Below are 27,838 nucleotides of genomic sequence, written 5' to 3'. Positions count from 1 at the left end.
ATTGTCTTAAATCATTTATTTATTACTAAGTAATTCACAGAAATGCATAAAAAAAAACAAAGTCAATATGGTTACAAGAAATTATAAGGGAATGTGCCCTAGTGGGCTAAACCAGCTTGGTGGACAAAAGGGGGAGTCAGCTGAGAAGTCACCACAGAGTTGATCATTATAACAATTGAAATGCTAATCCTTTGCACATGAACGCTCGCTCATTCGGGAACAATTGCAATCAATATATATATATATATATATATATATATATATAGACGCTCAGTGTGTCGTCTTGATCGCTGGTGAAAAGTTTGTTTCTTTTGTAGAATTGTCTGTCTCTCTCCCTCTCTCATGTGGTTAGAGTGGATTGTTCAGAGTGACATTCATTCGTTATTGAATGGATGTTTCAGCGGTTGTCGTTCTTTGCGTTAAATGATACCGAATTCCTAGCTGCAGACTAGTAATTAATATCAAAGACTTGTTCTTATTCTGTTGGTATCGATAGTCAGAGTTTAACCACATGGCATGGTTAAAAGATTCAGCAATGGTCTACAACCTTTGTACCCTCGTAATGGAAGAAAACATGGTCTGGTGATAATTTCTCAAAGTTGGGTTTTATTTGGAATTGCAGAAAAGGGCTGTCCCAGGATGCCTGACCCTAACTGGGCTCAGGGGCAGTCCTCGTATTTAGTTTAACTCAAAAGGGAATTTGAGTTTCCTTCATTAAACAGTCCAAAATCACATCACACAATTTTACACACAGTATCATACTCACTCATTCATCTTATACAACAATTAGATGTAAAACCTCATATCTGAGGCTATTATATAAACAGCATTATGGCAATGTGGCCACACCGTCTCCCATGAGCTTCCCCAAAATGTAACAAATGGACCAGTTCATAGCTGGATTCTTCACCGATCTTTTATACCTTGTCCGGAACATGAAATTTGTTCGGACCTCAAGTTCTGTGAGGTGGAAGAAATTCCTTTGTTCTCTATGAAAATTCACTCCGTCTCTTATACTGTGGCCATGAGGCAGGGTCTTCTCGGGAATTTACGACCTCTCTCTGACCACAGCAGCCTAGTTGAAGGAGGCAGGGAGAGGGGGATAGGCTTGCTGTACCCAAAGAGGGCAACGTCATGACAGGTAGCATCTTTAAGAACATTTGTATGTAGTGGTCTTATCAAACAGTTGTGGTTGTGGGCACACAATGTATGATTGAGATACATTTTCCATCAGTAGTATTGTTTAAAACCTTGAACATCTAGGAAAGTCTAAGCGGTGTTTGTTGGTTCAACTAGGAAGGTTGTGTTGTTGGTTGGCCTGTCTTCCGGTCTCTGCAGGGGCAGGATGTCTGTGATCCAGTACTGAAATAAGGACACAACTGCAGTGGCCTCACCTGGAAAGACGAGACACACGTTACATTAGTTTGTTTGCAATTAGGAACAGTGAGTGGACTAACAGTTATTTAATGAGATCATTACTGCCATTCCATAGTGATGAGGACAACTAATTATCCTGGTCTAGGTCTAGTACTGTACCTGTCTGACATTTTTTACCTCGCCTTGACCCAGTCAGTAATCCCAACATGTTTCAAGCTGACCACCATTGTCCCTGTTCCCAAGAGCTCCAAGAAAACCTGCCTAAATGACTATCACCCTGTAGCACTCACATCTGTAATTTTCAAGTTCTGGTCATGACAAGATCCCAGACACACTCCAATTTGCATACCACCCCAACGGGTCCACAAATGACACAATCTCATTGCATTTCACACTGCCATCTCCAACCTGGACAAGACGAGAAATAACAATGTGAGAATGCTGTTCATTGACTACAGCTCAGCGTTCAACACCCTAGTCCCCCATAAGCTCATCACCAAGCGCGAGACTGAACATCTCCCTCTGCAACTGGATCCTGGACTTCCTAACAGGCCAGCCCGAGGTGGCGAGGGTAGGCAACAACACCTCCACTACACTGACCTTCAACACGGGAGCCCCTCAGGGGTGTTTGCTTAGTCCCCTCCTGTAATCCCTGTTCACCCAAGACTGCGTGGCCATGCATGACTCCAACACCATCAAGTTAGCTGACGGTGGTAGGCCTGATCACCTACGTTGAGGAGACAGCCTACAGGGTGGAAGTCAGACAGTTGGCAGTGTGGTGACAAGAGAACAACCTCTCCCTCAATGTCAGGAAGACAAAGGAGCTGATCGTAGACTACAGGTGAGAGGGGAGAGCACTTCCCCATTCACATCAGCAGGGGTGTAGTGGAGCATGTCGAGAGCTTCAAGTTCCTTGGCGTCCACATCCCTAAGGACTTAACATGGTCCACACACACACGCAGAGTCGTGTAGAGGGCACGACAGCACCTCTTCCCCCTTAAGGAGGCTGAAAAGATTTGGCACGGGCCCTCAGATCCTCAAATTCTACAGCTGCACCATCAAGAGCATCTTGTCTGACGGCATCACTATTTGGTATGGCAAATGCACCGCCATCGACCGCAAAGTGCGGTCGAGGGTGGTGCGGACGGCCCTGCACATCACTGGGGCGGAGCTCCCTGCCACCGAGGACATCTATGAGGCAGTGTTAGAGGAAGGCCTGAAAAAAATTGCAGAAGACTTCAGCCAACCAAGTCTGTTCATTTTGCTACTGTCCATCAAACAGTACCGGAGCACCGGCTCTCAAACCAACAGGCTCTGAGACGGCTCCTATGCCCAAGCCATAAGACTGCTAAATAGTTATATAAATGGTTACACGGACTATGCACACTCAAGACTATATCCATTGAGTATACGCCGTTAGAAGAGCCTCAATTTGTCGAGGCATGAAATCTACAAGGTGTCAAAAGCATTCCACAGGGATGCTGGCCCATTTTGACTCCACTGTTGTGCCATGCTGGCTGGGTGGTGGACCATTCTTGATACACACGGGAAACTGCTGAGTGTGAAAAACCCAGCAGCGTCGCAATTCTTGACACAAACCGGTGCACCTGGCACCTACTGCCATACCAGTTTAAAGGAAATTAGATATTTTGTCCTCACCCTTTCAGAATCTGAATGACACATACACAATCCATGTCTCAAGGCTTAAAAATCCTTCTTTAACTTCGAGATAGGGGGCGCTCTTAATTTTTGGATAAAAAACGTTCCCGTTTTAAACAAGATATTTTGTCACGAAAAGCTGCTCGACTATGCATGTAATTGACAGCTTTGGAAAGAAAAAACATTATCTGAGAGTGCCACAGAACTGATTCAAACAGGAAGTGAGCAAAATTTGATGTGCTGTTTTCCATTATCTCCTTATATGGCTGTGAATGCGCAAGGAATGAGCCTACACTTTCTGTCGTTTCTCCAAGGTGTTTGCAGCATTGTGACGTATTTGTAGGCATATCATTGGAAGATTGACCATAAGAGACTACCAGGTGTCCGCCTGGTGTCCTGCGTCGAAATTGGTGCGTAATCTCCAGCTGCAAGTATTCTTCCATGTGATTCAGAGGAGAAACCAGACTTCCACGAACGATATATCATCGAAGAGATATGTGAAAAACACCTTGAGGATTGATTCTAAACAACGTTTGCCATGTTTCAGTTGATATTATGGAGTTAATTTGGAAAAAAGTTTGGCGTTTTGATGACTGAATTTTCGTTTTTTTTTGGTAGCCAAACGTGATGAACAAAACGGAGCGATTTCTCCTACACAAATAATATTTTTGGAAAAACTGAACATTTGCTATCTAACTGAGAGTCTCCTCATTGAAAACATCTGAAGTTCTTCAAAGGTAAATGATTTTATTTGAATGCTTTTCTTGTTTTTGTGAAAATGTTGCATGCTGAATGCTAGGTTTAATGGTATGCTAGCTATCAATACTCTTACACAAATGCTTGTTTAGCTATGGTTCAAAAGCATATTTTAAAAATCTGAGATGACAGTGTTGTTAACAAAAGGCTAAGCTTGAGAGCTAATATATTTATTTCATTTCATTTGCGATTTTCATGAATAGTTAACGTTGCGTTATGCTAATGAGCTTGAGGCTATAAATAGGATCCCGGATACGGGATTGCTCGTCGCAACAGGTTAAACCGGTCTCCTCCCTTTCACCTACACTGATTGAAGTGGATTTAACAAGTGACATCAATAAGGGATCATAGCTTTCACCTGGACAGTCTGTCATGGACAGAGCAGGTGCTTTTAATGTTTTGTATACTCAGTGCATACACAGACAAAACCCACACAGAAAAGATTAGGCATGGGTCCTCAGATCCTCAAAAAGTTCAACAGCTGCACCATCGAGAGCATCCTGACTGGTTGCATCACTTCTTGGGGCCAAGCTTCCTGCCATCCAGGACCTCTATACCAGACATTGTCAGAGGAAAGGCCAAAAAATGACCAAAGACTCCAGTCACCCTAGTCACAGACTAGCGGTACCGGAGCGCCGAAGTCTTGGTAGAAAAGGCTTCTTACCAGCTTCTACCACCAAGCAATAAGACTCCTGCTAATCAAATGGCTAACCGGACTATTTGCATTGCCCCGCCCTTCTACATTGCTGCTACTCTGTTATCTAAGTGTAGGTTACTTTCTCTCCCTACATGTACATATTACCTGGACTAACCTGTGCCCCCGCACATTGGCTTCGTACTAGTACCCCTGTATACAGCCCTGCTCCTGTTATTTTATTGTTGCTCCTTAAATTGTTTTCCCATTTTTCTTTTACTTCAGTTCATTTTTGTAAATACTTGAACACTTGTTTTTTTATTAACTGCATTGTTGGTTAAGGGCTTCTAAGTAAGCATTTCACGGTAAGGTACCCGTTGTAGTCGGCGCATGTGACAGACATTTTTTGATTTGACACACACTTTCACACTAAGAATATCCTGCCGCTACTCTGTTCTTTATTCTGATGACTAGTCACTTTATCCTGCCTTCATGTACATATATACATACCCCTGCACATTGATCTGGTACTGGTACACCCTGTATACATCTCCACAGTGATCTGGTACTGGTACTCCCTGTATACATCTCCACAGTGTTCTGGTACTGGTACTCCCTGCATATAGCTCCACATTGATCTGGTACTGGTACTCCCTGTATATAGCTCCACATTGATCTGGTACTCCCTGTAAATATCGCCACAGTGATCTGGTACTGGTACGCCCTGGAAATGGTCTGCCTACCCATGTGAGAGATGCACTCTCAACCTTTAAGTCTTTATTGAAGACTCATCTCTTCAGTAGGTCCTATGAGTGTAGTCTGGCCCAGGAGTGTGAAGGTGAACGGAAAGGCACTGGAGCAACAAACAGCCCTTGCTGTGTCTGCCTGGCAGGTTCCCCTCTCTCCACTGGGATTCTCTGCCTCTAACCCTATCACAGGGGCTTAGTCACTGGCTTACTGGTGCCCTTCCATGCCATCACTAGGAGGGGTGCGTCACTTGAGTGGGTTGAGTCACTGACGTGATCTTCCTGTCCGGATTGGCGCGCCCCCCTTGGGTTGTGCCGTGGCGGAGATCTTCGTGGGCTACACTCGGCCTCGTCTCAGGATGGTAAGTTGGTGGTTGAAGATATCCCTCTAGTGGTGTGGGGGCTGTGCTTTGGCTAGGTGGGTGTGGTTATATCCTGCCTGTTCGGCCCTGTCCGTGGTTATCATCGGATCGGGTCACAGTGTCTCCTGACCCCTTCTGTCTCAGCCTCCAGTATTTATGCTGCAGTAGTTTGTGTGTCGGGGAGGGCTAGGGTCAGTGTGTCCTATCTGGAGTATTTCTCGTGTCTTATCCGGTGTCCTGTGTGAATGTAAGTATACTCTCTCTCTCTCTGAGGACCTGAGCCCTAGGACCATGCCTCAGGACTACCTGGCCTGATGACTACTTGCTGTCCCCAGTCCACCTGGCCGTGCTGCTGCTCCAGTTTCAACTGTACTGCCTGCAGCTATGGAACCCTAACCTGTTCACCAGGTGTGCTACCAGTCCCAGAGATATATAGCTCCACATCGATCTGGTACTCCCCGTATATAGCTTAATTCTACTGCATTTTTCCCCTTGTGTTACAATTTGTATAATTATTTTTTAACTCATCGTTGGGAAGGGCTCGTTCGTAAGGAAGCACTTCAAGTCTAAACCTGTTTTTTTCTGCGCACGTGACAAAAAGTTTGATTTGATTCCCGTCACCTACAGTACCTCACTGCTAACAGCTGCCCTTTCCCCCTGGGCTGTGTCTTTTATATAACCGTGCTATTAAGAGTCCAAATTAAAAAGGGGAAGTGCATGAAAGTCATCAAATAAAACTGGCAACAGGCAAGCAGCAGACGCCATCGCCGACAGAGGTGTTGGGTAGAACAGTGAAATGTAAGCTGTGGGATATGGTTTAGCACTGCCCTGGTGGTCAATTGATTCCGCCTCTCTCTGAGCTGAAGAGAAGCTCCAGGGAACTGTGGAAAAGACTTGACCGTTTCACAGAACAGGCTAAACCAACAGCACAGCAGGCTTACTGGGCTCAAGCATGGCTGGACAGAAACAGCTGGCTTTATTCCACTGGTGGCCAATTCCATTTGTTTAGCTATAGTTAGTTGGAATAATACTGGGAAAATTATAAAATGTCCTTTTAGTGAATGCGCTGTTTGAGAACACCACCTAAAATTTCAGCCTTTTTTTGTAGGATGGAGTTTTGGCCAGCGTGGGGACATCACCAGGCAGTAAATTAGTTAATAGATCAATAACAAAGAGTTCCAAACCTCTCTGCCAATAACAGCTAGTTTTCAGATTTCCCCTCCCACTCAGACCACTCCCAGACAGTCCGAGAAAAATTATTGCGTGAACAACTGCTCTTTGCTAAGAAGTTATTTCTGACACTCAATTCATAACCATCACGGTAAGGTACATAATTATTACCCGGAAATGATTTGATATTGAGATAAAAACGGCAGCATTGGACCTTTAAATGACTAATTACGTTTTGGGGGAATCCACAAAGCTTGTCCACATCTGAGGAGCAGGTGGAGGGACCAGCAGGAATAAGCTGTGGTTTTAGTTTATAGTCTATACTAGGGTTCCCAAACTGGTGGCGTTATTTGACCACCCAAGTGTTACATTTTTATTGTTGGACATAAGTCTAAAAACACCAGGAAATCAGCTCCAAGTGACTTTCATTTTGGAAATCTGTTCCCAAGTATTCACACACAAACACGTGATCATATACAAAAGTAAGCAAGTTGAAATGATTATGTTCTAGTCAAATATATCTTCTTGCAGTCAATTTGCAGTCTACAAATCATGTTTTGATCCCCCGACCATCAACCGAAGAAAAATAAATAAATAAATAAAATCGGCCTGAGTCTGAATTTAGTTGATGATCCCTGGTCTATAGAGTCCACTGTGGGAAGTGATCACAGGTCTGGACTGGAGTTTGTTTTCCTCTTCAGTGTTGCCTTGGCAGAGAGTTGAGCATCACTATGACCACCTGCTCAGCCGTGCCCTGAATCCCCTGGACAGGACAGTCGTATAATACTCTGCACGAGGGCCAACCAGTTCACCACTGATCTTATCAGTTAGATTTGAACTGGCCCAAAACACACACCTGAGACCATGTCATTCACAATTTCCAGACCCGTACAAAGTCTGCTCTCCTGGCAGCTCTTGAGTAAAACACCCGGTGGCAGGAGATACTGGGGACTGTCAAACTGGTTTGTGTTTGGATAGGGGAGAGCATGCATGTATAGGTAAGGCATGCTAGTATGGCCAGACGAGGGCAGGTATGATTAGGCGACTGGTAGTATGGACTAGAGGTCGACCGATTGATTTTTCAACGCCGATACCAATTATTGGAGGATATATATTTTAAAAAACGATACCGATTAAAATTGGCCGATTTTTATTTATTTATATAATGACAATACAACAATACTGAATGAACAATGAACACTACAACAATACTGAATGAACAATGAACACTTATTTTTAACTTAATATAATACAAATAAAATCAATTTAGTTTCAAATAAATAATGAAACACGCTCAATTTGGTTTTAATAATGCAAAAACAGTGATGGAGAAGAAAAAGTGCAATACATGCCATGTAAAAAAGCTAACGTTTAAGTTCTTTGCTCAGAACATGAGAACATATGGAAGCTGGTGGTCCTCAATATTCCCAGTTAAGAAATTTTAGGTTGTAGTTATTATAGGAATTATGACGCATCGACTATTTCTCTCTATACCATTGGTATTTCATATACCCTTGACTATTGGATGTTCTTAAAGGCACTATAGTATTTCCAGCCTAATCTCGGGAGTTGAAAGGCTTGAAGTCATAAACAGAGCTGTGCATCAAGCATTGCTAAGAACTGCGGCAAACGCAGTAAAGTGCTGTTTGAATGAACGCTTACGAGCCTGCTGCTGCCTACCACCGCTCAGTCAGACTGCTCTATCAAATCATACTTAAATATAATAAACACACAAATACGAGCCTTTGGTCATTAATATGGTCAAATCTGGAAAATATAATTTCAAAAAGAAAACGCTTATTCTTTCAGTGAAATACGGAACCGTTCGCAACGAGCCAGACAGCCCAAACTGCTGCATATACCCTGACTCTGCTTGCAAAGAACGCAAGAGAAGTGACAGTTTCCCTAGTTAATATTGCCCGCGAACATGAATTCGCTGTGTATTGATTTTAAGAAAGGCATTGATGTTTATGGTTAGGTATATGTGCGCAACAATTGTGTTTTTCCCCCACAAATGCGCTTTTGTTAAATCGTCACCCGTTTGGGGAAGTTGGCGGTGATTCGATGATAAATGAACAGGCACCGCATTGATTATATGCAAAGCAGGACAAGCTAGCTAACCTAGTAATATCAACCAAGTGTAGTTAACTAGTGATTATGTGAAGATTGATGTTGTTTTTACAAGATAAGTTTAATGCTAGCTAGCAACTTACCTTGGCTCCTTGCAGCCAAAGTCATTTTATTGCTGCACTTGCGTAACAGGTGGTCAGCCTGCTACGCAGTCTCCTCGTGGATTGCAATGTAATCAGCATCCAAAAAGGCCAATTACATATTGTTATGAAAACTTGAAATCGACCCTAATTAAAAATCAGCCATGCGGTCAACCTCTAGTATGGACAGGTGAGCTCAGACAAGAATAGTTAAGGCAAAACCAGATAAGACTACTCACTAGGAGACATGGTAGAGCTGTTCTGGAGCTCTTGCAGAGCATTGGCAAGCCTCTCCGTGTCCTGTTGCTGCACCAGGGACTTGAGGCTGTGGAGTTGGGCCAAAACAGGAGGGGGGAATGTTCCATTGGACAGGCTGGTCAGAAGGCCCTCCACTACCCCTGAGGACACATGGAGCCTGCCTGCAGGCAATGAGCCTGGAGAGTGTGAGGAAAGAAGAGATGCTCTTACTCCACCAACCTTTCAAATATCCATTACTGAATGGGAATGTGCTAAGCAGGATGTGGGCAATTCAGTCATATGACAACAGCAAAATGTCTAATACCTTAACAATCGTCAGGTCTATGTTGAGACTGAGGTGCATAATAAGGACAGGAGAATTTCTTCCGAAGGCAAGTCAGGGGGGGATTATGCCAGACCAGACAACAGAGCCTGTACATTAGGAAGTAACCTAAACACCTCATGAGGAAGTAACCTAAACACCTCAGACCTTAAAATCCCCCATGGTCCTCAAGTTGGGACCATTTTTTGGGTTGTGCTCTACACACTGCTCCTCAAATTATTCATTTTTCTGACAATATGAAGGATATAAAATAAACTATGCTTCAGCACTTGAAGAAAAAAAAAAAAAAACACTTGCCCTATATAGTGCACTACATTTGGCCAGCTCTTAGGAAGACTGAGCCAGACTAACCCCGTTCCTGGAGACTACTGATCTGTAGGTTTCCAGTCCCCAACCCAATCTATCACACCTGATTGTAATAATTAGCTGGTTGATCATCTGAACCATGTTAGTTACAACTGGGGTTGGAGACAAAACCTACAGGAGGATAAATCTCCAGGAACAGGGTTGGAGAGCTCTGGCCTAGGCTGTGAGTGACCGTATCTGGGTTGATTAGCAGCCCTGGTATGATACTCACGATCAGACACGTAGATCTCCTGTGTGGTCCTTAGGAAGTCCATCACTTCAGCTGCTCTTCCCTGCCTCATCTCTTCATCCTCCTCCTCCCCATTCCCCTCTCTCTGGTAGGTGAACTCCAGAGCTGCAGCGCGGGGCATCAGACCCAGAGACAGGAGCTTTTCTTTGTGGCGTTTCTTCTTTAGCTTCCTCCTCTTGTTCTTGCTGAGCCGCTCTCCTTTCTCCTCTGTGGGGGTCGGAGCCATGGTTGGATCCCCAGGGTTGGAGTCTGTAGCCTGTCCCGCGACTGTCCCTCCTCCTGGAGCTGTTGTTCCCTTCCTCTTTCTTCTTCTCCTCAGTCGTTGTCTTTCTCCCTCTCCTTCAGACTCATGAGTGTTCTCATCTGAAGGGAACAAGAAAAAGTGAGAGCTTGTTAACTTCACAAGCTAGTCTAATCTAGCTGTGGTGCTGCGCTATGGTAAGTCAGTCCCTGTGATCCATATTCATAACTAATATCCATTTCATAGCACTTGGAATCAGCCACCTTCAAACACCATGCCTATCCCATCTTTGACATAAAAGACTGTTTATTTGGTAGCAGATAAAGTTTATTCAGCCAGCATATTCAGCCAAGCAGCACCGCTTGGATTGATGCCTCTCTCTGGAAGGCTCTCTGGGGCTCAGAGCACTGAAGTCAAAAGCTGACTGTTTCACCTTCCCGTGGGAAAGCTGGGCCCCTGTCCACACACAGAGTGTGGTGGCTGTTCCCCAGGGTAACTGGTGGGTGGAGAGGCTGTCTGGGATTTAGCAACCCAACTACAGTCTATACACTCCAGTACCCCCTACTGCAGAGCATACATGCGCACACACACACCACTCTCTTTCTCTAGACTTTAAGCAGTTTCAAGAGATTTTTTTTTTTGGTCTTAAAGAGAAACTGCCACCATATGGCCAGCTGTGCAGAGAGAGCGAGTGAGAGAGAGTATCTTTAAAAAAAAGGTTGTGTTATGTATCAATTTCCAGCTGTGAAAGATAGAAATTGGAAACATCACAAATAAACAACCAGTGATGATTATTCACAGCATTTCCATAAAACGAATCATAATAAGCATGTAGGAAGCAATTTACTGTTGGTGGCAATAAGTGAATGCTGCAACAGATGTGGGGCAAAGCAGACATGGCTTGATAAAAGGTGCATAATGCAGCAAATGTGATTCAGCAAGGACCAGCTCAATAAATAGTCTCTCAAAGACACAGGATGTCCTGAAGGAGGATGGACATGCACACACAGTCCATTTTATCATGACTTGGACTGTTCAACAGGTAAACTGCAGTCAAAGGAATGCGAGTCAGTGTTCCCTCTAGTGGTCAGGTAGTCTGATGGTTAGGGATCAAACCAGAGCCATTTTCTATTTACCATCAAATGTCGTTAGAGTGATGCGCTCGCATCCCGACATCAAAAAGCTCTGTAGCAGGATAGCTAATGCTGGTATCAGGACCTTGACATATTTAAGAGTGAGTGATAACCATGAAAACACGCAAGACTGATGGGATTAGCCATGTTCAACAACTATTCTTATTCTGGATTGATCTAGCTCCATTTACCTTGCCTCGCTAACTTACTAGGTAATAAATCCTGAGACCACTGCACCACCTGGGAGGCTAAGGCACTGCATCGCAGTGCTAGCTGTGCCACTAAGAGATTCTGGGTTCGAGTCCAGATTCTTTCGTAGCCGGCCACGACTGGGAGACCCATGGGGTGGCGCACAATTGGCCCAGCGTCGTGCAGGTTAGGGGAGGATTTGGCCTGCAGGCATGTCCTTGTCCCATCGCGCACTAGTGACTCCTGTGGCATGTTGAGCAGTGTACGCTTACACGGTCGCCAGGTGTAGGGTGTTTCCTCCGACACATTGATGCGGCTGGCTTCCAGGTTAAGTGGGCATTGTGTCAAGAAGCAGTGCGGCTTGGTTGGGTTGTGTTGTGTTGTGTTTCGGAGGACGCACGGCTCTCAACCGTCACCTCTCGAGTCCGTACGGGAGTTGCAGCGATGAGACAAGACTGTCATTACCAATTGGATACCACAAAATTGGGGAGAAAACGGGGTAATTTTTTTTTTTTTAAATCGTCTGATGACATCTGTGATAACCATCTGATTACTTGTTTGTTAACTTGCATGTAAACAAAGAGATTTCTGATGACGGACTGCGCACATAACTTTAATTACATGGCCGGAGACATGGCCGGGAAATGGGTCTAGGGCTGTCTCCAACAACAAAATAGTCTTATTTTTAAACGTGTATATTTCCATATAGGACACACCCTATGTGTTTGAATAAAATCCACTATATGCATTGAGCTTGTCTGATGCTTCACAAGCACTGTTTGACTAAATAATTAAGACACAAATGACTCAAGGAGCCCGATGGCCATGCTGTTAAAACCAAAATGACAGGGTACGCCTGTGTAACTGGTGAATGTGGTCTTACTCTTCTCCCTGCTGCAGCGAAAAAGGCACCAGAGCACTGCAAGTATTTTTTCGCACTGTCCGTGCTGAAGCTGCAACATATCAGCTATTTCGTTTCTTACTTGATTCACTGACAAAAGTAGTTATCGAAATCCCTGATTTGTTTAGGAAAAACATTATCTATTTCCTCAATCCTTGCTCTCTTTACGTGAAACATGTAAGCATCTCATGCACGTGACCAATAGGGCCTGATCTATAGCCTATCAATCACATCAATAAATTGATTATATCAAACACCGAACTTGACAGCAAAATGGATGCGGAGGTGGTGAAAAATAAACTAACCTGGAGAATGTTTACTGGTTGCTCAGAACGGAAAGTCAGATGTGTGGAAGACATTTGACTTAGTTGTGGAAACTATTGGAGATCAAGAAAAAGGAGGGTATAGGAACAAAATGTTGTGAATAGTGTTACAATTACAATATTTTTTCTGACCATTTGGAACAAAATCTAAACACTAAATAAATTAAGTACCAGTGTCTCTGTTCTAATTAAATATATACCCCCCCCCCCACACACAATTATTCTCTGCAGATCCTCTCAAGCTCTGTCAGGTTGGATGGGGAGCATTGCTGCACATCTATTTTCAGGTCTCTCCAGAGATGTTTGTTAGAGTTCAAGTCCGGGCTCTGGCTAGGCCACTCAAGGACATTGAGACTTGTCCCGAGGCCACTGTTGTCTTGGCTGTGTGCTTAGGGTCATTGTCCTGTTGGAACTCTGGAGCAGGTTTTCAGAAGCCATCACACTTCACAGTAGTGATGGTGCCAGGTTTCCCCCAGACATAATACTTGGCATTCAGCTCAAAGTCTTCAATCTTGGTTTCATCATGGTCTGAGAGTCTTTAGGTGCCTTTTGGCAAACTCCAAGTGGGCTGTTATATGCCTCTTACTAAAATGTTATTGGTCACATACATGTGTTTAGCAGATGTTATTGCGGGTGTAGTGAAATGCTTGTCTCTAGTTCCAACAGTGCAGTAATATCTAACAAGATGGTTGTCCTTCTGGAAGGTTCTCCCATCTCCACAGAGGAGCTCTGTCAGAGTGACCATCGGGTTCTTAGTCACTCCCCCTGACCGAGGCCCTTCTCCAATTGCCCAGTTTGGCCGGGCAGCCAGCTCTAGGAAGAGTCGTGGTGGTTCCAAACCTCTTCCATTTAAGAATGATGGAGGACACTGTGTTCTTGGGGATCTTCAATGTTGCATAATTTGTGGTACCATTCCCCAGATCTGTGCCTTGACACAATCCTGTCTCGGAGCTCTACGGACAATTCCTTCGAGCTCATGGCTTGGTTTCTGCTCTGACATGTACTGTCAACTGTGGGACCTTATAGACAGGTGTGTGCCTTTCCAAATCATGTCCAATCAATTGAACTTACCACAGGTGGACTCCAAGTTGTAGAAACATCAAGGATGATCAATGGAAACAGGATTGACCTAAGCTCACTTGAGTCTCATAGCAATGGGACTGTTACATTTGTAAATAAATACCTTGTTTAGTTGTAATAAGTTAGCAAACATTTCTAAAATAACTTTTCGATTTGTGTGTAGATTGATATGTAATTTTATTTAATACATTTTAGAAATTGGCTGTAATGTAACAAAATGTGGATACAGTCAAGAGGTCCACACACAACCAGCCAAAAGTTGTTTGTATAATAACGAAGACATCTAAACTATGAAACACATATGGAATCATGTAGTAAGCTAAAAAAAAAAAAAAGTGAATCAAATCAAAATAGATTCTTCAAAGTAGCCACTCTTTGCATACTCTCAACCAGCTTCATGAGGTAGTCACCTGGAATGCAATTCAATTAACAGATGTGCCTTAATTTGCAGACTTTTTTCCCGCTTTTAATGCGTTTGAGACAATCAGTTGTGGTATACAGAAGGTAGCCCTATTTAGCAAAAGACCAAGTCCATATTATGGCAAGAACAGCTCAAATAAGCAAAGAGAAACAACAATCCATCATTACTTTAAGACATGAAGGTCAGTCAATCCGGAAAATGTTAAGAACTTTGAAAGTTTCTTCAAGTGCAGTTGCAAAAACCATCAAGCATGATGAAAATTCCTCATGAGGACTGCCACAGGAAAGGAAGACCTAGAGTTACCTCTGCAGCAGCAGATAGTTTCATTACAGTTAACTGCACCTCAGATTGCAGCTCAAATAAATGCTTCAGAGTTCAGGTAACAAAAACATCAACAGTTACGAGGAGACTGTGAATCAGGCCTTCATGGTCAAATTGCTGCAAATAAACCACTACTACAGCACACCAATAAGCAGAGACTTGCGTCGGCCAAGAAACACAAACAATGGACATTAGACTGGTCGAAATCTGTCCTTGGTGGTCTGATGAGTCCAAATGAGATTTTTGGTTCAAACCTCCATGTCTTTGTGAGACCCAGAGTAGGTGAATGGATGATATCGGCATGTGTGGTTCCCACCATGATGCAGGTGTGAAGGGTGCTTTGCTGGTGACAGTCAGTAATTTAATTAGGATTCAAGGCACACTTAACCAGCAAGGCTACCAGAACATTCTGCAGTGATACGCCATCACATCTGGTTTGCGCTTAGTGGGACTATCATTTGTTTTTCCAATAGGACAATGACCCAACACACCTCCAGGCTATGTAAGGGCTATTGACCAAGGAGAGTTATGGAGTGCTGCATCAGATGACCTGGCCTCCACAACCACCCGATCATCAACCCAATTGTGGGAACTCCTTCAAGACTGTTGGAAAAGCATTCCTCGTGAAGCTGGTTGAGAGAATGCCAAGAGTATGCAAAGCTGTCAAGGGTGGCTACATTGAAGCATCCAAAATAGACCGACTTGTTTAACACTTTTTTTGTTTACTGCATGATTCCATGTGTTATTTCATAGATTTGATGTTGTCACTATTATTCTACAATGTAGTAAAAAATAAACAAAAACCCTTGAATGAGTAGGTGTCCAAACTGTTGACTGGATACAAACTACCGTTCAAAAGTACAGGGTCACTTCGAAATTCCCTTGTTTTTGAAAGAAAAGCACATTTTGTCCATTAAAAATAACATCAAATTGATCAGAAATACAGTGCAGACATTGTTAATGTTGTAAATTACTATTGTAGCCGGACTTAATGGAATATCTACATAGGTGTACAGAGGCCCATTATCAGCAACCACCACTCCTGTGTTCCAATTGCACTTTGTGTTAGCTAATCCAAGTATCATTTTAAAAGGCTAGCACAGCTGAAATTAAAGAATCAATAAAACCGGCCTTCTTTAGACTAGTTCAGTATCAGCATGTGGGTTCGATTACAGGCTCAAAATGGCTAGAAACAAAGACCTTTCTTCTGAAAATCGTCAGTCTATTCTTGTTCAGAGAAATGAAGGTTATTCCATGCGAGAAATTGCCAAGAAACTGAAGATCTCATACAACGCTGTGTAATACTCCCTTCACAGAACAGAGCAAACTGTCTCAAACCATATTAGAAAGAGTGGTAGGCCCCGGTGCACAACTGAGCAAGACAACAAGGACATTAGTGTGTCTAGTTTGAGAAACAGACGGTTCACAAGTTCTCAAATGGCAGCTTCATTAAATAGTACCCGCAAAACACCAATCTCAACATCAACAGGGATGAGGTGATTCCGGGATGCTGGCCTTCTAAGCAGAGTTCCTCTGTCCAGTGTGTGTTCTTTTACCCAGCTTAATCTTTTATTTTTATTGGCCTGTCTGATATGCCTTTTTCTTTGCAACTCTGCCTAGAAGGCCAGCATCCCGAAGTCACCTACACAACTCAGCAAAAAAGGAAAATGTCCTCACTGTCAACTACATTTATTTTCAGCAAACTTAACATGTGTAAATACTTGTATGAACATAACAAGATTCAACAACTGAGACAAACAGGTCCCAGACATGCTCAATGGGATTGAGATCCGGGCTCTTCGCGGGCCATGGCAGCACACGGAAATTCCTGTCTTGCAGGAAATCACGCACAGAACGAGCAGTATGGCTGGTGGCATTGTCATGCTGGTGGGTCATGTCAGGATGAGCCTGCAGGAAGGGTACCACATGAGGATGTCTTCCCTGTAACACACAGGGTTGAGATTGCCTGCAATGACGATAAACGTGAATCCGACCATCACCCCTGGTGAGACAAAACCACGACTCGTCGGTGAAGAGCACTTTTTGCCAGTCCTGTCTGGTCCAGCGATGGTGGGTTTGTGCCCATAGGCGACATTGTTGCAGGTGATGTCTAGTGAAGACCTGCCCTACAACAGGCTTACAAGCCCTCAGTCCAGCCGCTCTCAGCCTATTGCGGACAGTCTGAGCACTGATGGAGGGATTGTGCGTTCCTGGTGCAACTCGGGCAGTTGTTGCCATCCTGTACCTGTCCCGCAAGTGTGATGTTCGGATGTACCGATCCTGTGCAGGTGTTGTTACACGTGGTCTGCCACTCCGAGGACAATCAACTGTCCGTCCTGTCTCCCTGTAGCAATTGCCCTGGCCACATCCGCAGTTCTCATGCCTCCTTGCAGCATGCCTTAGGCACATTCACACAGATGAGCAGGGACCCTGGACATCTTTCTTATGGTGTTTTTCAGAGTCAGTAGAAAGGCCTCTTTAGTGTTCTCTAAATTGTCATAACTGTGACCTTAATTGCCTACAGTCTGTAAGCTGTTAAGTGTCTTAATGACCATTCCACAGGTACATGTTCATTAATTGTTTATGGTTCATTGAACAAGCATGGGAAACAGTGTTTAAACCCTTTACAATGAAGATCTGTGAAGTTATTTGGATTTTTCGAATTATCTTTGAAAGACAGGGTCCTGAAAAAGGACCTATTTTTTTTTGCTGAGTGTATACACACACCCTCGCCCACCCAAGTATACAAAACAATAACAACACCTGCTCTTTCCATGACTCACACTGACCAGGTGAAAGCTATGATCCCTATTTGATGTCACTTCAATCAGTGTAGATGACAGGGAGGAGACAGGTTAAAATACGTTTTTTTAAAGCCTTGAGACAATTAAGACATGGATTGCGTATGTGTGCCATTCAGAGGGTAAATGGGCAAGACAAAATATTTTATTTCCTTTGAACAGGGTATCATAGTAGGTACCAGGGTTTCCCGTGTGCATCTAGAATAGTCCACCACCCAAAGGACATCCAGATAACTCGGCACAACTGTGGGACGCATTGGAGTCAAAATGGGCCAGCATCCCAGTTGGAACATTTTCAACACTTTGTAGAGTCCATGCCCTGACAAATTGAGGCTGTTCTGAGGGCAAAAGGGGGAGGGGGGTGTAACTCAATATTAGGAAGGTGTTCCTAATGTTTGGTATACTCAGTGTATATAGCCGTTACATATAAAGACTAACAAAAAAGTTACATGCATTCGTGGACTGCGTTTTATTTACCGTTTAGGCTAATTACTCAAAGCTCACTTTGTTATTCAATTCTAAAACAAAAATCTTTGATTGCATTTCAAAGCATGAATGACTCATATGCTGTGTGATGACATGAACAAACGATAGAACAGCCTCACTGATTGATACAGTGCTTCCAGAAAGGATTCACACCCATCGACGCTCAAATTTAAAACGGATTACGTTTAGATTGTCTCTGGCCTACACACACACACACACACACACACAGAATGTCAAAATGGAATTATGTTCTTCAAATTCATAAAAAATTAAAAGCTGAAATGTCAAATATTCAACCGCCTTGTTATGGCAAGCCTAAATACACTGAGGAGAAAATGTTTGCTTAACAAGTCACATAACACTATTGCATACAGAGTTCATGTAAGTTATGACTACCTCATCTCTGTGCCCCACACAACTATCTTTAAGGTCCCTCAGTTTAGCAGTGAATTTCAAACACACAATTCAACCACAAAGACCAGAGAGGTTTCCAATGCCTCACTAAGAGAGGCACCCATTGGTAGATGGGTAAACATTTTAAAAAGCAGAAATTAAATATCCCTTTGAGCATAGTGAAGTTACACTATCCAAGTGAAATTAGTATCAATACACCCAGTCACTACAAAGATACAGGCGTCCTTCCTAACTCAGTTGTCGGAGAGGAAGGAAATCGCTCAGGGATTTCACTATGAAGCCAATGGTGACATTTAAAACAGTTACATAGTTTAAAATGGCTGTGATAGGAGACAACTGAAGATGGAGCAACAACATTGTAATTATTACACAATACTAACCTAATTGACAGAATGAAAAGGAGGAAGTCTGTACATAAAAAAAAATATTCTAAAACATGCATCCTGTTTGCAACAAGACAAAGTAATACGGCAAAAAAATGTGGCTAAGCAATTCACTTTTTGTCCTGAAAATAAAGTTATATGAGGGGTAAATCCAACAATACATTAGTACCACACTCCATATTTTCAAGCATAGTGGTAGCGTCATCATGTTATGGGTATGCTTGTAATCGTTAAGGATTAAGGACTGGGGAGTTCAGGATAAAAAATGAACATAATGGAGCTACGCATCTACCAGGGTCTGCTTTCCACCAGAAACTGAAAGATGAATTCACCTTACAAAAGGACAATAACCTAAAATACAAGGCTAAATCTACACTGGAGCTGCTTACTAAGAAGACTGTGAATGTTCCTGAGTGGCATTGTTAGTAGAGGTCGACCGATTATGATTTTTCAACGCCGATACCGATTATTGGAGGACCAAAAAAAAAAACACGATACATCGGCCGATTTTTATTTATTTGTAATAATGACAATTACAACAATACTGAATGAACACTTATTTTAACTTAATATAATACGTAAATAAAATCAATTTAGCCTCAAGTAAATAATGAAACATGTTCAATTTGGTTTAAAACCTCTTCATCCTACCCCCTCCTTTTTCGAACATTCTGTTAAAAATCGCGCAACTTTTCAGCGTCCTGCTACTCATGCCAGGAATATAGTATATGCATATGATTAGTATGTGTGGATAGAAAACACTGAAGTTTCTAAAACTGGTTAAATCACGGCTGTGACTATAACAGATTGTGTGTTTCATTGAAAAGCGCAAGAAAAACTGCTCACTGAAAGCTAAAAATAATATCCATGCGTCACTTTCATGGATTGTTAAAAGGGCACAAAATTAATTAACTAACTGGATTCCATTTCTTCCGGTCTCCGCTAGGATGTTTTGAAGTGCACATTTTCAGCCATTGATTTGAAGACGAGGAGCTATTGAATACACATCGCCCTGTAATCATTTTGATAGATTATAAACGTTTACTAATACCTAAAGTTGGATTACAAAAGTATTTCCAAGTGTTTTGTGAAAGTTTATCGTCGACTTTTTTAATTTAAAAAAAAGACGCAGCGTTTTAAAACAATGTTTTTTTCTGAATTACACAGCTTCCATAGATGGCTATTTTGGGTATATATGGACCGATTTAATCGAAAAAAAAGACCCAATAGTGATGTTTATGGGGCATATAGGAGTGCCAAGAAAGAAGCTCGTCAAAGGTAATGAATGTTTTATATTTTATTTCTGCGTTTTGTGTAGCGCCGGCTACGCTAAATCTTTGTTTACGTCGCATTCAGGCATTTTGGGGTGTTGCATGCTATCAGATAATAGCTTCTCATGCTTTCGCCGAAAAGCATTTTAAAAATCTGATTGTTGTGCAATAAATCACTTATTGGTGTGCTGTGTGCTTGTTGGCTAGATTCACAACGAGTGTAGCTTTAATTCAATACCCTGCATGTGTATTTTGATGAACGTTTGAGTTTTAACGAGTACATTTAGCATTTAGCGTAGTGCATTTGCATTTCCAGGTGCCTACTTGAGACATCTGCGTCTCAAGTAGGAGCAAGAAGTTAAATAGTGCAAAAACAAAGTGTTGGAGAAGAAAGTAAAAGTGCAATATGTGCTATGCAAGAAAACTAACGTTTCAGTTCCTTGCTCAGAACATATGAAAGCTGGTGGTTCCTTTTTACATGAGTCTTCAATATTCCCAGGTAAGAAGTTTTAGGTTGTAGTTATTATAGGACTATTTCCCTCTATAACATTTGTATTTCATTAACCTTTGACTATTAGATGTTCTTATAGGAACTTTAGTATTGCCAGTGTAACAGTATAGCTTCCGTCCCTCTCCCCGCTCCTCCCTGGGCTCGAACCAGCAACACAACAGCCACCATCGAAGCAGCATTACCCATGCAGAGCAAGGGAAACAACCACCCCAAGGCTCAGAGCGAGTGACGATTGAAACGCTATTAGCGCGCGCGCTAGCTAGCCATTTCACTTCGGTTACACCAGCCTCATCTCAGGAGTTAATAGGCTTGAAGTCATAAACAGTGCAATGCTTGACGCACAACAAAGAGCTGCTGGCAAAACACACAAAAGTGCTGTTTGAAAGAATGTTTACGCACCTGTTTCTGCCTACCACCGCTCAGTCAGATTATATGCAACGCAGGACACGCTAGATAATATGATCAACCATGTGTAGTTAACTAGTGATTATGATTGATTGTTTTTATAAGATAAGTTTAATGCTAGCAAGCAACTTATCTTGGCTTACTGCATTCGCGTAACAGGCCTTGTGGAGTGCAACGAGAGAGAGAGGCAGGTCATTATTGCGTTGGACTAGTTAACTGTACAGTTGCAAGATTGGATCCCCCGAGCTGACAAGGTGAAAATCTGTCGTTCTGCCCCTGAACGATGCAGTTAACCCACCGTTCCTAGGCCGTAATTGAAAATAAGAATGTGTTCTTAACTGACTTGCCTAGTTAAAATAAATCTGATTGTTATGAGAACTTGAAATCGGCCCTAATTAAATCGGCCATTCAGATTAAAATCGGTCGACATCTAATTGTTAGTTTTGACCTAACGCTACTTAAATGTTTTTCTCGTCTTCTCACGCCGCTGCTGTCCGCCGCATTGTTTTCAACACCAATATGCCGGGTTAACTTGGCTATTATGCACATAGCAACATGATCTAGGAAAAGGTGACAATTCAACAACAAAATGCTGGTTAATTTTGCTATTATGTCCATAGAAACATGTGCCATTTCAACGACACACAGATGTTTCAGTACCACGGACAGTGACTGCTATCCAACGCGAGAAAGCACACACACACACACACACACACACACACACTAGTGTTGCCCCATTATTTTTTACATAATATAACCATATACAATTTCAGTATACCACGTCTAGTGATGGACTGTGCCTTCAATGGATTAGTCTACTGAGACAGGCATGAATAAGACAGGTGTCTTGTGCACCATGGAAAGAATTATCAATTTGCGACTGACTAAAGAAATCTTGGTCGACTAACAACCTATCGACCAAACAATCGACTAAATGGGGTCAGCCCTACGTGAGTCTATAGTAATGTTGGCAGGAGGGATCAATAGTAAGGTCATCCACTGTCTCGGAGTACATCAAAGTCACTGCTAAGATATCAGTCTTGGCTAGTTTGGTCACTTACTTCACACTTTCTAATATATGCAAGGCCTTGGGAGGGGGTTGAAGGAATTTGAAACAAATTCCTTGTGACATGAACACAGGCCCAAAACTACTCACACAGTAGCTGGAAAAGACAGTGTAATAGAGTTAACTATGCTATCTTCTTAATAGAGGCCATCAATTGGTTCTCTAACACAATTCGATAGACTACAGAAATGTTGTGCAACATGAGCTTTCATGAAGTGTTTGATTCGATTTGTGATTATATTTGCATTTGTGATTAGTGGGACAATAGAGTGCTGAGTCCTGGGCAGTTAGCAGGTTTGGTAGGCTACTAATGACCATCAGCAGCATCAGAGCTTGGAGAAGACTAATTACCGTGACTAAATGGTCATGTCAGATTTTCCCATAAATTGGCCTTTTAAAATATGCAATATTTACGATGACTTCATTTGTTTCTTAGGCCTAGATGGTAATTAGGGCAGAACTGCTTCATGTGTACAGACCTAGCAGCTGATCTACATGAAAGCATTTTAAGACATTATTCAAGGTAGACACCTTGCCCAGCTAAATGTTAAAGGACTTGTAACCAAAAAATAAAAACATTTATGACTGAGGTTGTCATGGTGTACTTTGCTTTCTCCATGGTAACAGATACCTCCTGCAAGCGTAGCACAGAGCCGCAAACATTTGCTCACACAGACCATTTCAGGACTGCAGAAAGAAGCTAAAAACCACTCCCCTATTCCACCCGTACTGCTACAAGACTAGGTCTAATTGCTAATTTGTACTACTTCTAAAATAATCTAAATGTGTTTAGAAAGCCTTTTATACATCAGCAGAAGTCACAAAGTGCATATACATGAACCCAGCTATCTGATGACCAAGTATGTAAGAGAAAGCACCAATAGGCCTAAATTGCTGACTAGTCCATTATAACAGGCAAGTAAGTATAGCTACTTCGAAGTCATAAATTCTTGAGTTTCTAGAAAAACATACATTGTCTTCCAATTAATGAGACATTTTCTGCAGGTAAAGTGGAAATACCGGTACAACCTACTCAGTGTACACAAATGAAGGTGTTTCCCAAGGCTAATTTCTCTACTGTCAACTACTAATATAATCAGTTTCTGTCAGGTAGCCTAAACCCATTTACCTCTCTGGCAGGCAGATGCTGACTGAATGAAATGGACTGGGTTAGTAGTGTGGATATCCTGTCAGGACGGCTTAGAGCAGGTTGTTCAGCCAGCTGTTTGATGCCAGGGAAACATTCACTAAAACAAATGGAATGTGCTGAATTACATCTTAATGTTTCAATATGTAACTTTTGGATGATACTAACAAAATCTTATAGAAATGTGAGTTATAGATCTTTCATTCTCATTGAAAGCAAGTCAGAGGTAGATATGTTCTATATGCACTATTTTTATGCTTCCCGTTCATACGTTTAGTTTTTGCATCTTTTACTTTTGTACACCAGCTTCAAACAGCTGAAAATACAATATTTTTGGTTATTTAAAAGATATTTCAGAGGTTTAGATGGTACAATGATTCTCTACACATTGCTTGTCACATAACCTGAAATTAGACTATTAGAATTTTAGCAACCAGAAAATGGTGGAGCGATTTCTGCATATTGCACCTTTAAGTTTACTGATCATATAACACAAAATGATCAGTTCTGTTGTGAATCAATGTCAACTGTTGAGCCTAAAATGGTTTCAATGAGTGCTCACATAAGCCATATACCTTTAGATAATCACCACATATCTGTAATAGTAACATTTGACCTTGAAAACACACAGCATCAAATGTGAATAACAGTGGGTGGTCTGATCCATTTGGCACAGATTGCATTCAGATGGGATTTGATCATCAGTACACTCAACACAACCATCTCACATTTATCAACTAAGGTCTTGGATAAAAATATTTGTTCCCGCTTTAATCTCCCCACAACTGGACTGGAAAAGACAATAAAGGAGAGTGATGGTAACACTGAGCTGGACAGAGGAACTGAGGAGAGCCCCTTCCAGTAAATCCCCTGCTTTATGGCACATCTCTGTCACTACAGTACATAAATGTAAGATTATAGCCCTCTTACCAGCTGGGTCTTGCACAGTATTTATGCATGCTGGCTGAGAGAGCGTGACAGATCCCTCTGCAACTGTCTTGTATTCTGCAGGGGGAGCTACGACTGTGTACATCCGTCTGCCTGGCTGGGTCGAGGATGGTATTATCCCTCCATCTCCTGAGACACAGAGCAAATGAGAAAGAAAGTACATTAGCTATACTGTAAGTGCTTGGCGATTGGTTTGGAGGTGATTGTATTGTAGGCTATATAATTTCCGGACTGTGACACCAACTTATTTGGAAATAATAAAAAGTGTGTGATGTCTCACTTCGCTTAGCTCCGGGGACAATATTTCTAATTCAATTGAGCATAACTCAGTTAATGAAATATGTTACTCTACTTACCAGTGATAGTGCCCTCCTCTAGGCCTACTTTCTGTTTCACAGAGGACTTGTCGAGAACAAACTCAGGGGGTGAAGAGCTGGGTTCTTTCTCAAGCTTGGGAGGTAAGGGGTACAGCCTCTGAAGAACTTTAGACTGGAATACTGAAACGTAGTTGACATTCTTAACTTTAATTCCACATTGCTGCCAATGTCAAGTACAAGCCATCTAGGGTATAAATACATGTTTTGCTAATTACGCAATTTCAATTGAAATGTAATCACAACTAGTAGTTGATAGATCAAAGTAAAATTCACAAAGCATAAATACCTTATTAATATCAGAAACCTACAAAAACGAAACGGAAAACGAGTTGACCGATCAATCCCGCGTGTTTTTGTGATACCTTCGCTGATGTAACGTTATACATCAGAGAAAGTATCACAAAAACACGCGGGATTGATCGGTCAACTTTGGCGTTTGTTAACTCTCAATGAGTTGCGCGAGAGTAGCCTGCCTGGCTAGCGGGACAGGTAAACTAGCTATAAGTACAGACTAGTAAAACCTAGCTACATCTGGCGTTTAATGTTTCAGCAACGACAAGACGTAAAAAAGTACTTACCTTCTTTCCTATGTGCCATATCACTATATTTAACTAGAATGTAACATTAGATAAAACACACTTGTGAAAAACGCTAACGGTAATGTTACCAGCTAGCTAGTTAGCATTGCTAGCTACTGGCACCCTGCTAGTTGATGTTTTGCAGCTTTGTTATGAACTTTTGTAACGACACCCCATCATTTGCAACATTGCGTTGACAAATCATGCTCCGTTACGACTGAAATAATTTCGCTAAATATCATTATGTGCACAGCCGCGACAGAAAACATCCAAACGAGCTGCAACCTCAATCATCCACACATGAGGAAAGAACCAAAGATGATCCATATTGACCAGATACTCAAGTGGCCGCTCTAACAATATGAAATGTCTTCAAAAATGGAAGGCAGTCGAGAAGAGGCAAGATCAGGTGGGACCATTCTAGCCAATGAGAGGGCAGATAAGCGTGCAAACCACAGGCACAACTCCGATATAAAATGTTTTTTTTTCTCAGAGTTTCCGGAATGTCAAGTGTCCTACTTATATCAGTACACTCCTAACAACCTAACCATTACGAAACTTGTATTCGATCAAATAAGCCTCACGTAGCAAATAAGCCATTACATTTTTTGATTACCAAATTTGAAACACTCGTTGATCTCCATACAAAATCTGCTTGGTGAGCGAAAAAAAACAAAAAACGGCACCTGCTGGAGAATACAGATTTTGGGCCCAGTCATACCTCTTGCTTCGCTTCTTCCTCTCTGAAGGAACTGCCTGCATGAAACCGTGGCTGTCTGTAGCCTGACCAACAGCTTCCCCTCTGGTCGCATCCAGTAACATCAACTCCATCGACATGCGCAAACTAAGCCAGCTGTGAAGAAGGGTTTGACAGCAGCGCATGGACACCGCGATGTGAATATCAAATAGCTCAGCATCAGGACCAGAGTGAGCCTAGTTTGGAATGCGGGCACCCTCTAAACTTCGCTGGGAACGTCAGTATGTGAACAGAATTTGAGGAGGAGGAATTAACTAGAATGTCAGTTCTGAAGAAGGTAATTGTTTTTTTTTATCATAATGTACCTCTCATGTCATAGTTATAGTCTATTAGAAAAGTATAAGTGTGTTGGGTTAGCAATGTTGGCAGCTCATGGATTTGCGTGTTAAGCATACCCATAGATTAAGTCAGTTGGGAAATGGGTGGGTCTCAGCATCTTACCTCGAATTTGCTGTATGACTGATCAGTCTAATTTCATATCCATTGTTGAGGAATTTTGATAGATGATTTTGTTAGGAAAGATAATGTACTACTTTTTGAATTATTAGCAATTACTCATTTTCCCCTGAATCATTCCTAGAAATAAACTCATTTGAATGATTGTTCACCAACACCACTGTTCTCTCTGGTTGCTGCTGCATGTGCACAACTTTGTCCTGGATTAGGATAGTGAGAGATGGGAACTTTCCAGGAAGAAAAAAAGCCCTTTTTGTGAGGCATCAAACTCTGAAATGCATGCCAGGCTGATCTCTTACACTTACAGTGCATCACGATCACACACACTCCTGTGAGCAGCCGCCAGCCATGCAATGTGCTGCTGCTATCTGTCTGTGTAGACTATACTCAGTGGTAGCGGTGGTGGTGGGCAGTGGTTTTACCCGCTTGCCTTGCAAGCTGTCAAAGGAGAGATTGGCTCAGCTAGGGAAGGGAGGCAGGTAGGCAGCAGTGTTTGAATAGTCAGTTTCAGTCTCTCAGTGAGAAGCTGAGAAGAAAACCTGGGTAAACATGTTATGTAATGCTTGGGTGTTGAGGACACATTGAGAAAAGCCAAGTATTCAACAACACAATCTGGGACAATAATGATCTACAAGTGCACACTGTGAGGTTTGTTTGTTTGCCACTGATCGCTAGCAGCAAGACTAGATGTTTTCCCATGTGAATTAGGGTACATCACTTGGGCTGCGGCTGGCTTATTGGAAATGTATACAGTATGATATTTGCTATTGTCAGGTATGATGATGAGTCACTAAGGTGACAGTAGTTAGGATTCACAGTTTGCAGGTGCAAGTATTGACGCCCACAAAAAAGCTGTTTTGTTGTGCAAAATTGGGTGATTGAACACAATGGGAAGAAGTGCTGTAAAATTCCTGGTGTACCATTGGTACCATAAAGAGAGTTGTAAGTACCCCACATACCAATGAGCCTGTCTTCATTTTTAGATCATAGTATCCCATGTGTCTTTCTTCAATGACAGCCAGCTGCGCACCAGTGAGGCAGAAACTAAGTGGCAGCATCCTGTGTTTCTCTCTAGATGAACAGGGAGGTCTGCTATAGTCGCAACATGGAAACGTTTCTAACGTGTGGAAATATAGCTGAGAGAGAGAGAGAGAGAGAGATAGAGAGAGAGAGAGGTTTCACAGAGCCCTGTAGTGACAGCCAGGGGGCAAGCTCTGTGTAATGAGATAAAGTGAATGGAAGAGGTGGGTGGACCTGGAGTCAAACAAGCTGGGAGTTATCAAGAGGTTGAGTGTGTGTGGTTGGGTGTGGCTGTGTGTCAAGTCACGAATTGCTTGTGCAAAAAGCTGGCAATCCGCCTGGACACTATTTATCACTCTTCCAATCACCTGCTCTTTGACTTCAAATTAGCAGCTTTTCAATGAAACTGTAATTATTCAGATGAGATGGAGAATTTCAATTGCCTCATTTCAAAGGAAGAGGGCCTAATTAAAAGCTACTGTATGAAAAACGGTAACTCCTGGGACTTGTAATGTAGTTA

The 27,838-nt window shown here is 42.3% G+C and overlaps 1 protein-coding gene across 2 annotated transcripts; it reads right to left on the bottom strand.

Annotated features, from left to right (window-relative positions):
- Nucleotide 1: 1 nt before the first annotated feature.
- Nucleotides 2-25,479, bottom strand: erich1 (glutamate rich 1). 2 transcript variants are annotated; one of them, XM_021574618.3, is made up of 6 exons: nucleotides 25,086-25,479; nucleotides 24,487-24,627; nucleotides 24,113-24,259; nucleotides 10,072-10,452; nucleotides 9,154-9,348; nucleotides 2-1,394 (listed from the first exon to the last, which is right to left on the bottom strand). In XM_021574618.3, exons 1-6 carry the CDS (start codon nucleotides 25,102-25,104, stop codon nucleotides 1,270-1,272), a joined length of 1,008 nt encoding a protein of 335 aa, XP_021430293.2. In that variant the 5' UTR covers nucleotides 25,105-25,479; the 3' UTR covers nucleotides 2-1,269. The 2 variants fall into 2 exon arrangements, with proteins under 2 accessions (XP_021430293.2, XP_090067581.1); XM_090211455.1 differs by lacking the exon at nucleotides 25,086-25,479 and adding an exon at nucleotides 24,794-24,918.
- Between the last annotated feature and the right edge of the window lie 2,359 nt (nucleotides 25,480-27,838).

This window comes from Oncorhynchus mykiss, chromosome 19 (genome assembly GCF_057628025.1).
Source record: "Oncorhynchus mykiss isolate SJ-2025 chromosome 19, ASM5762802v1, whole genome shotgun sequence".
NCBI lineage: Eukaryota > Metazoa > Chordata > Actinopteri > Salmoniformes > Salmonidae > Oncorhynchus > Oncorhynchus mykiss.
Note: the sequence above shows the minus strand (reverse complement) of the source record. Positions and strands in the feature narration are given on the sequence as shown.

What these genes read in the sequence shown, in the direction of transcription:
- erich1 (XM_021574618.3), bottom strand. An exon ending in AGAGGAGGGCACTATCACTG is followed by an intron (nt 24,260 to 24,486) that starts GTAAGTAGAGTA and finishes TCTGTGTCTCAG; the next exon opens with GAGATGGAGGGATAATACCA. An exon ending in GGAGATCTACGTGTCTGATC is followed by an intron (nt 9,349 to 10,071) that starts GTGAGTATCATA and finishes CACACTCTCCAG; the next exon opens with GCTCATTGCCTGCAGGCAGG.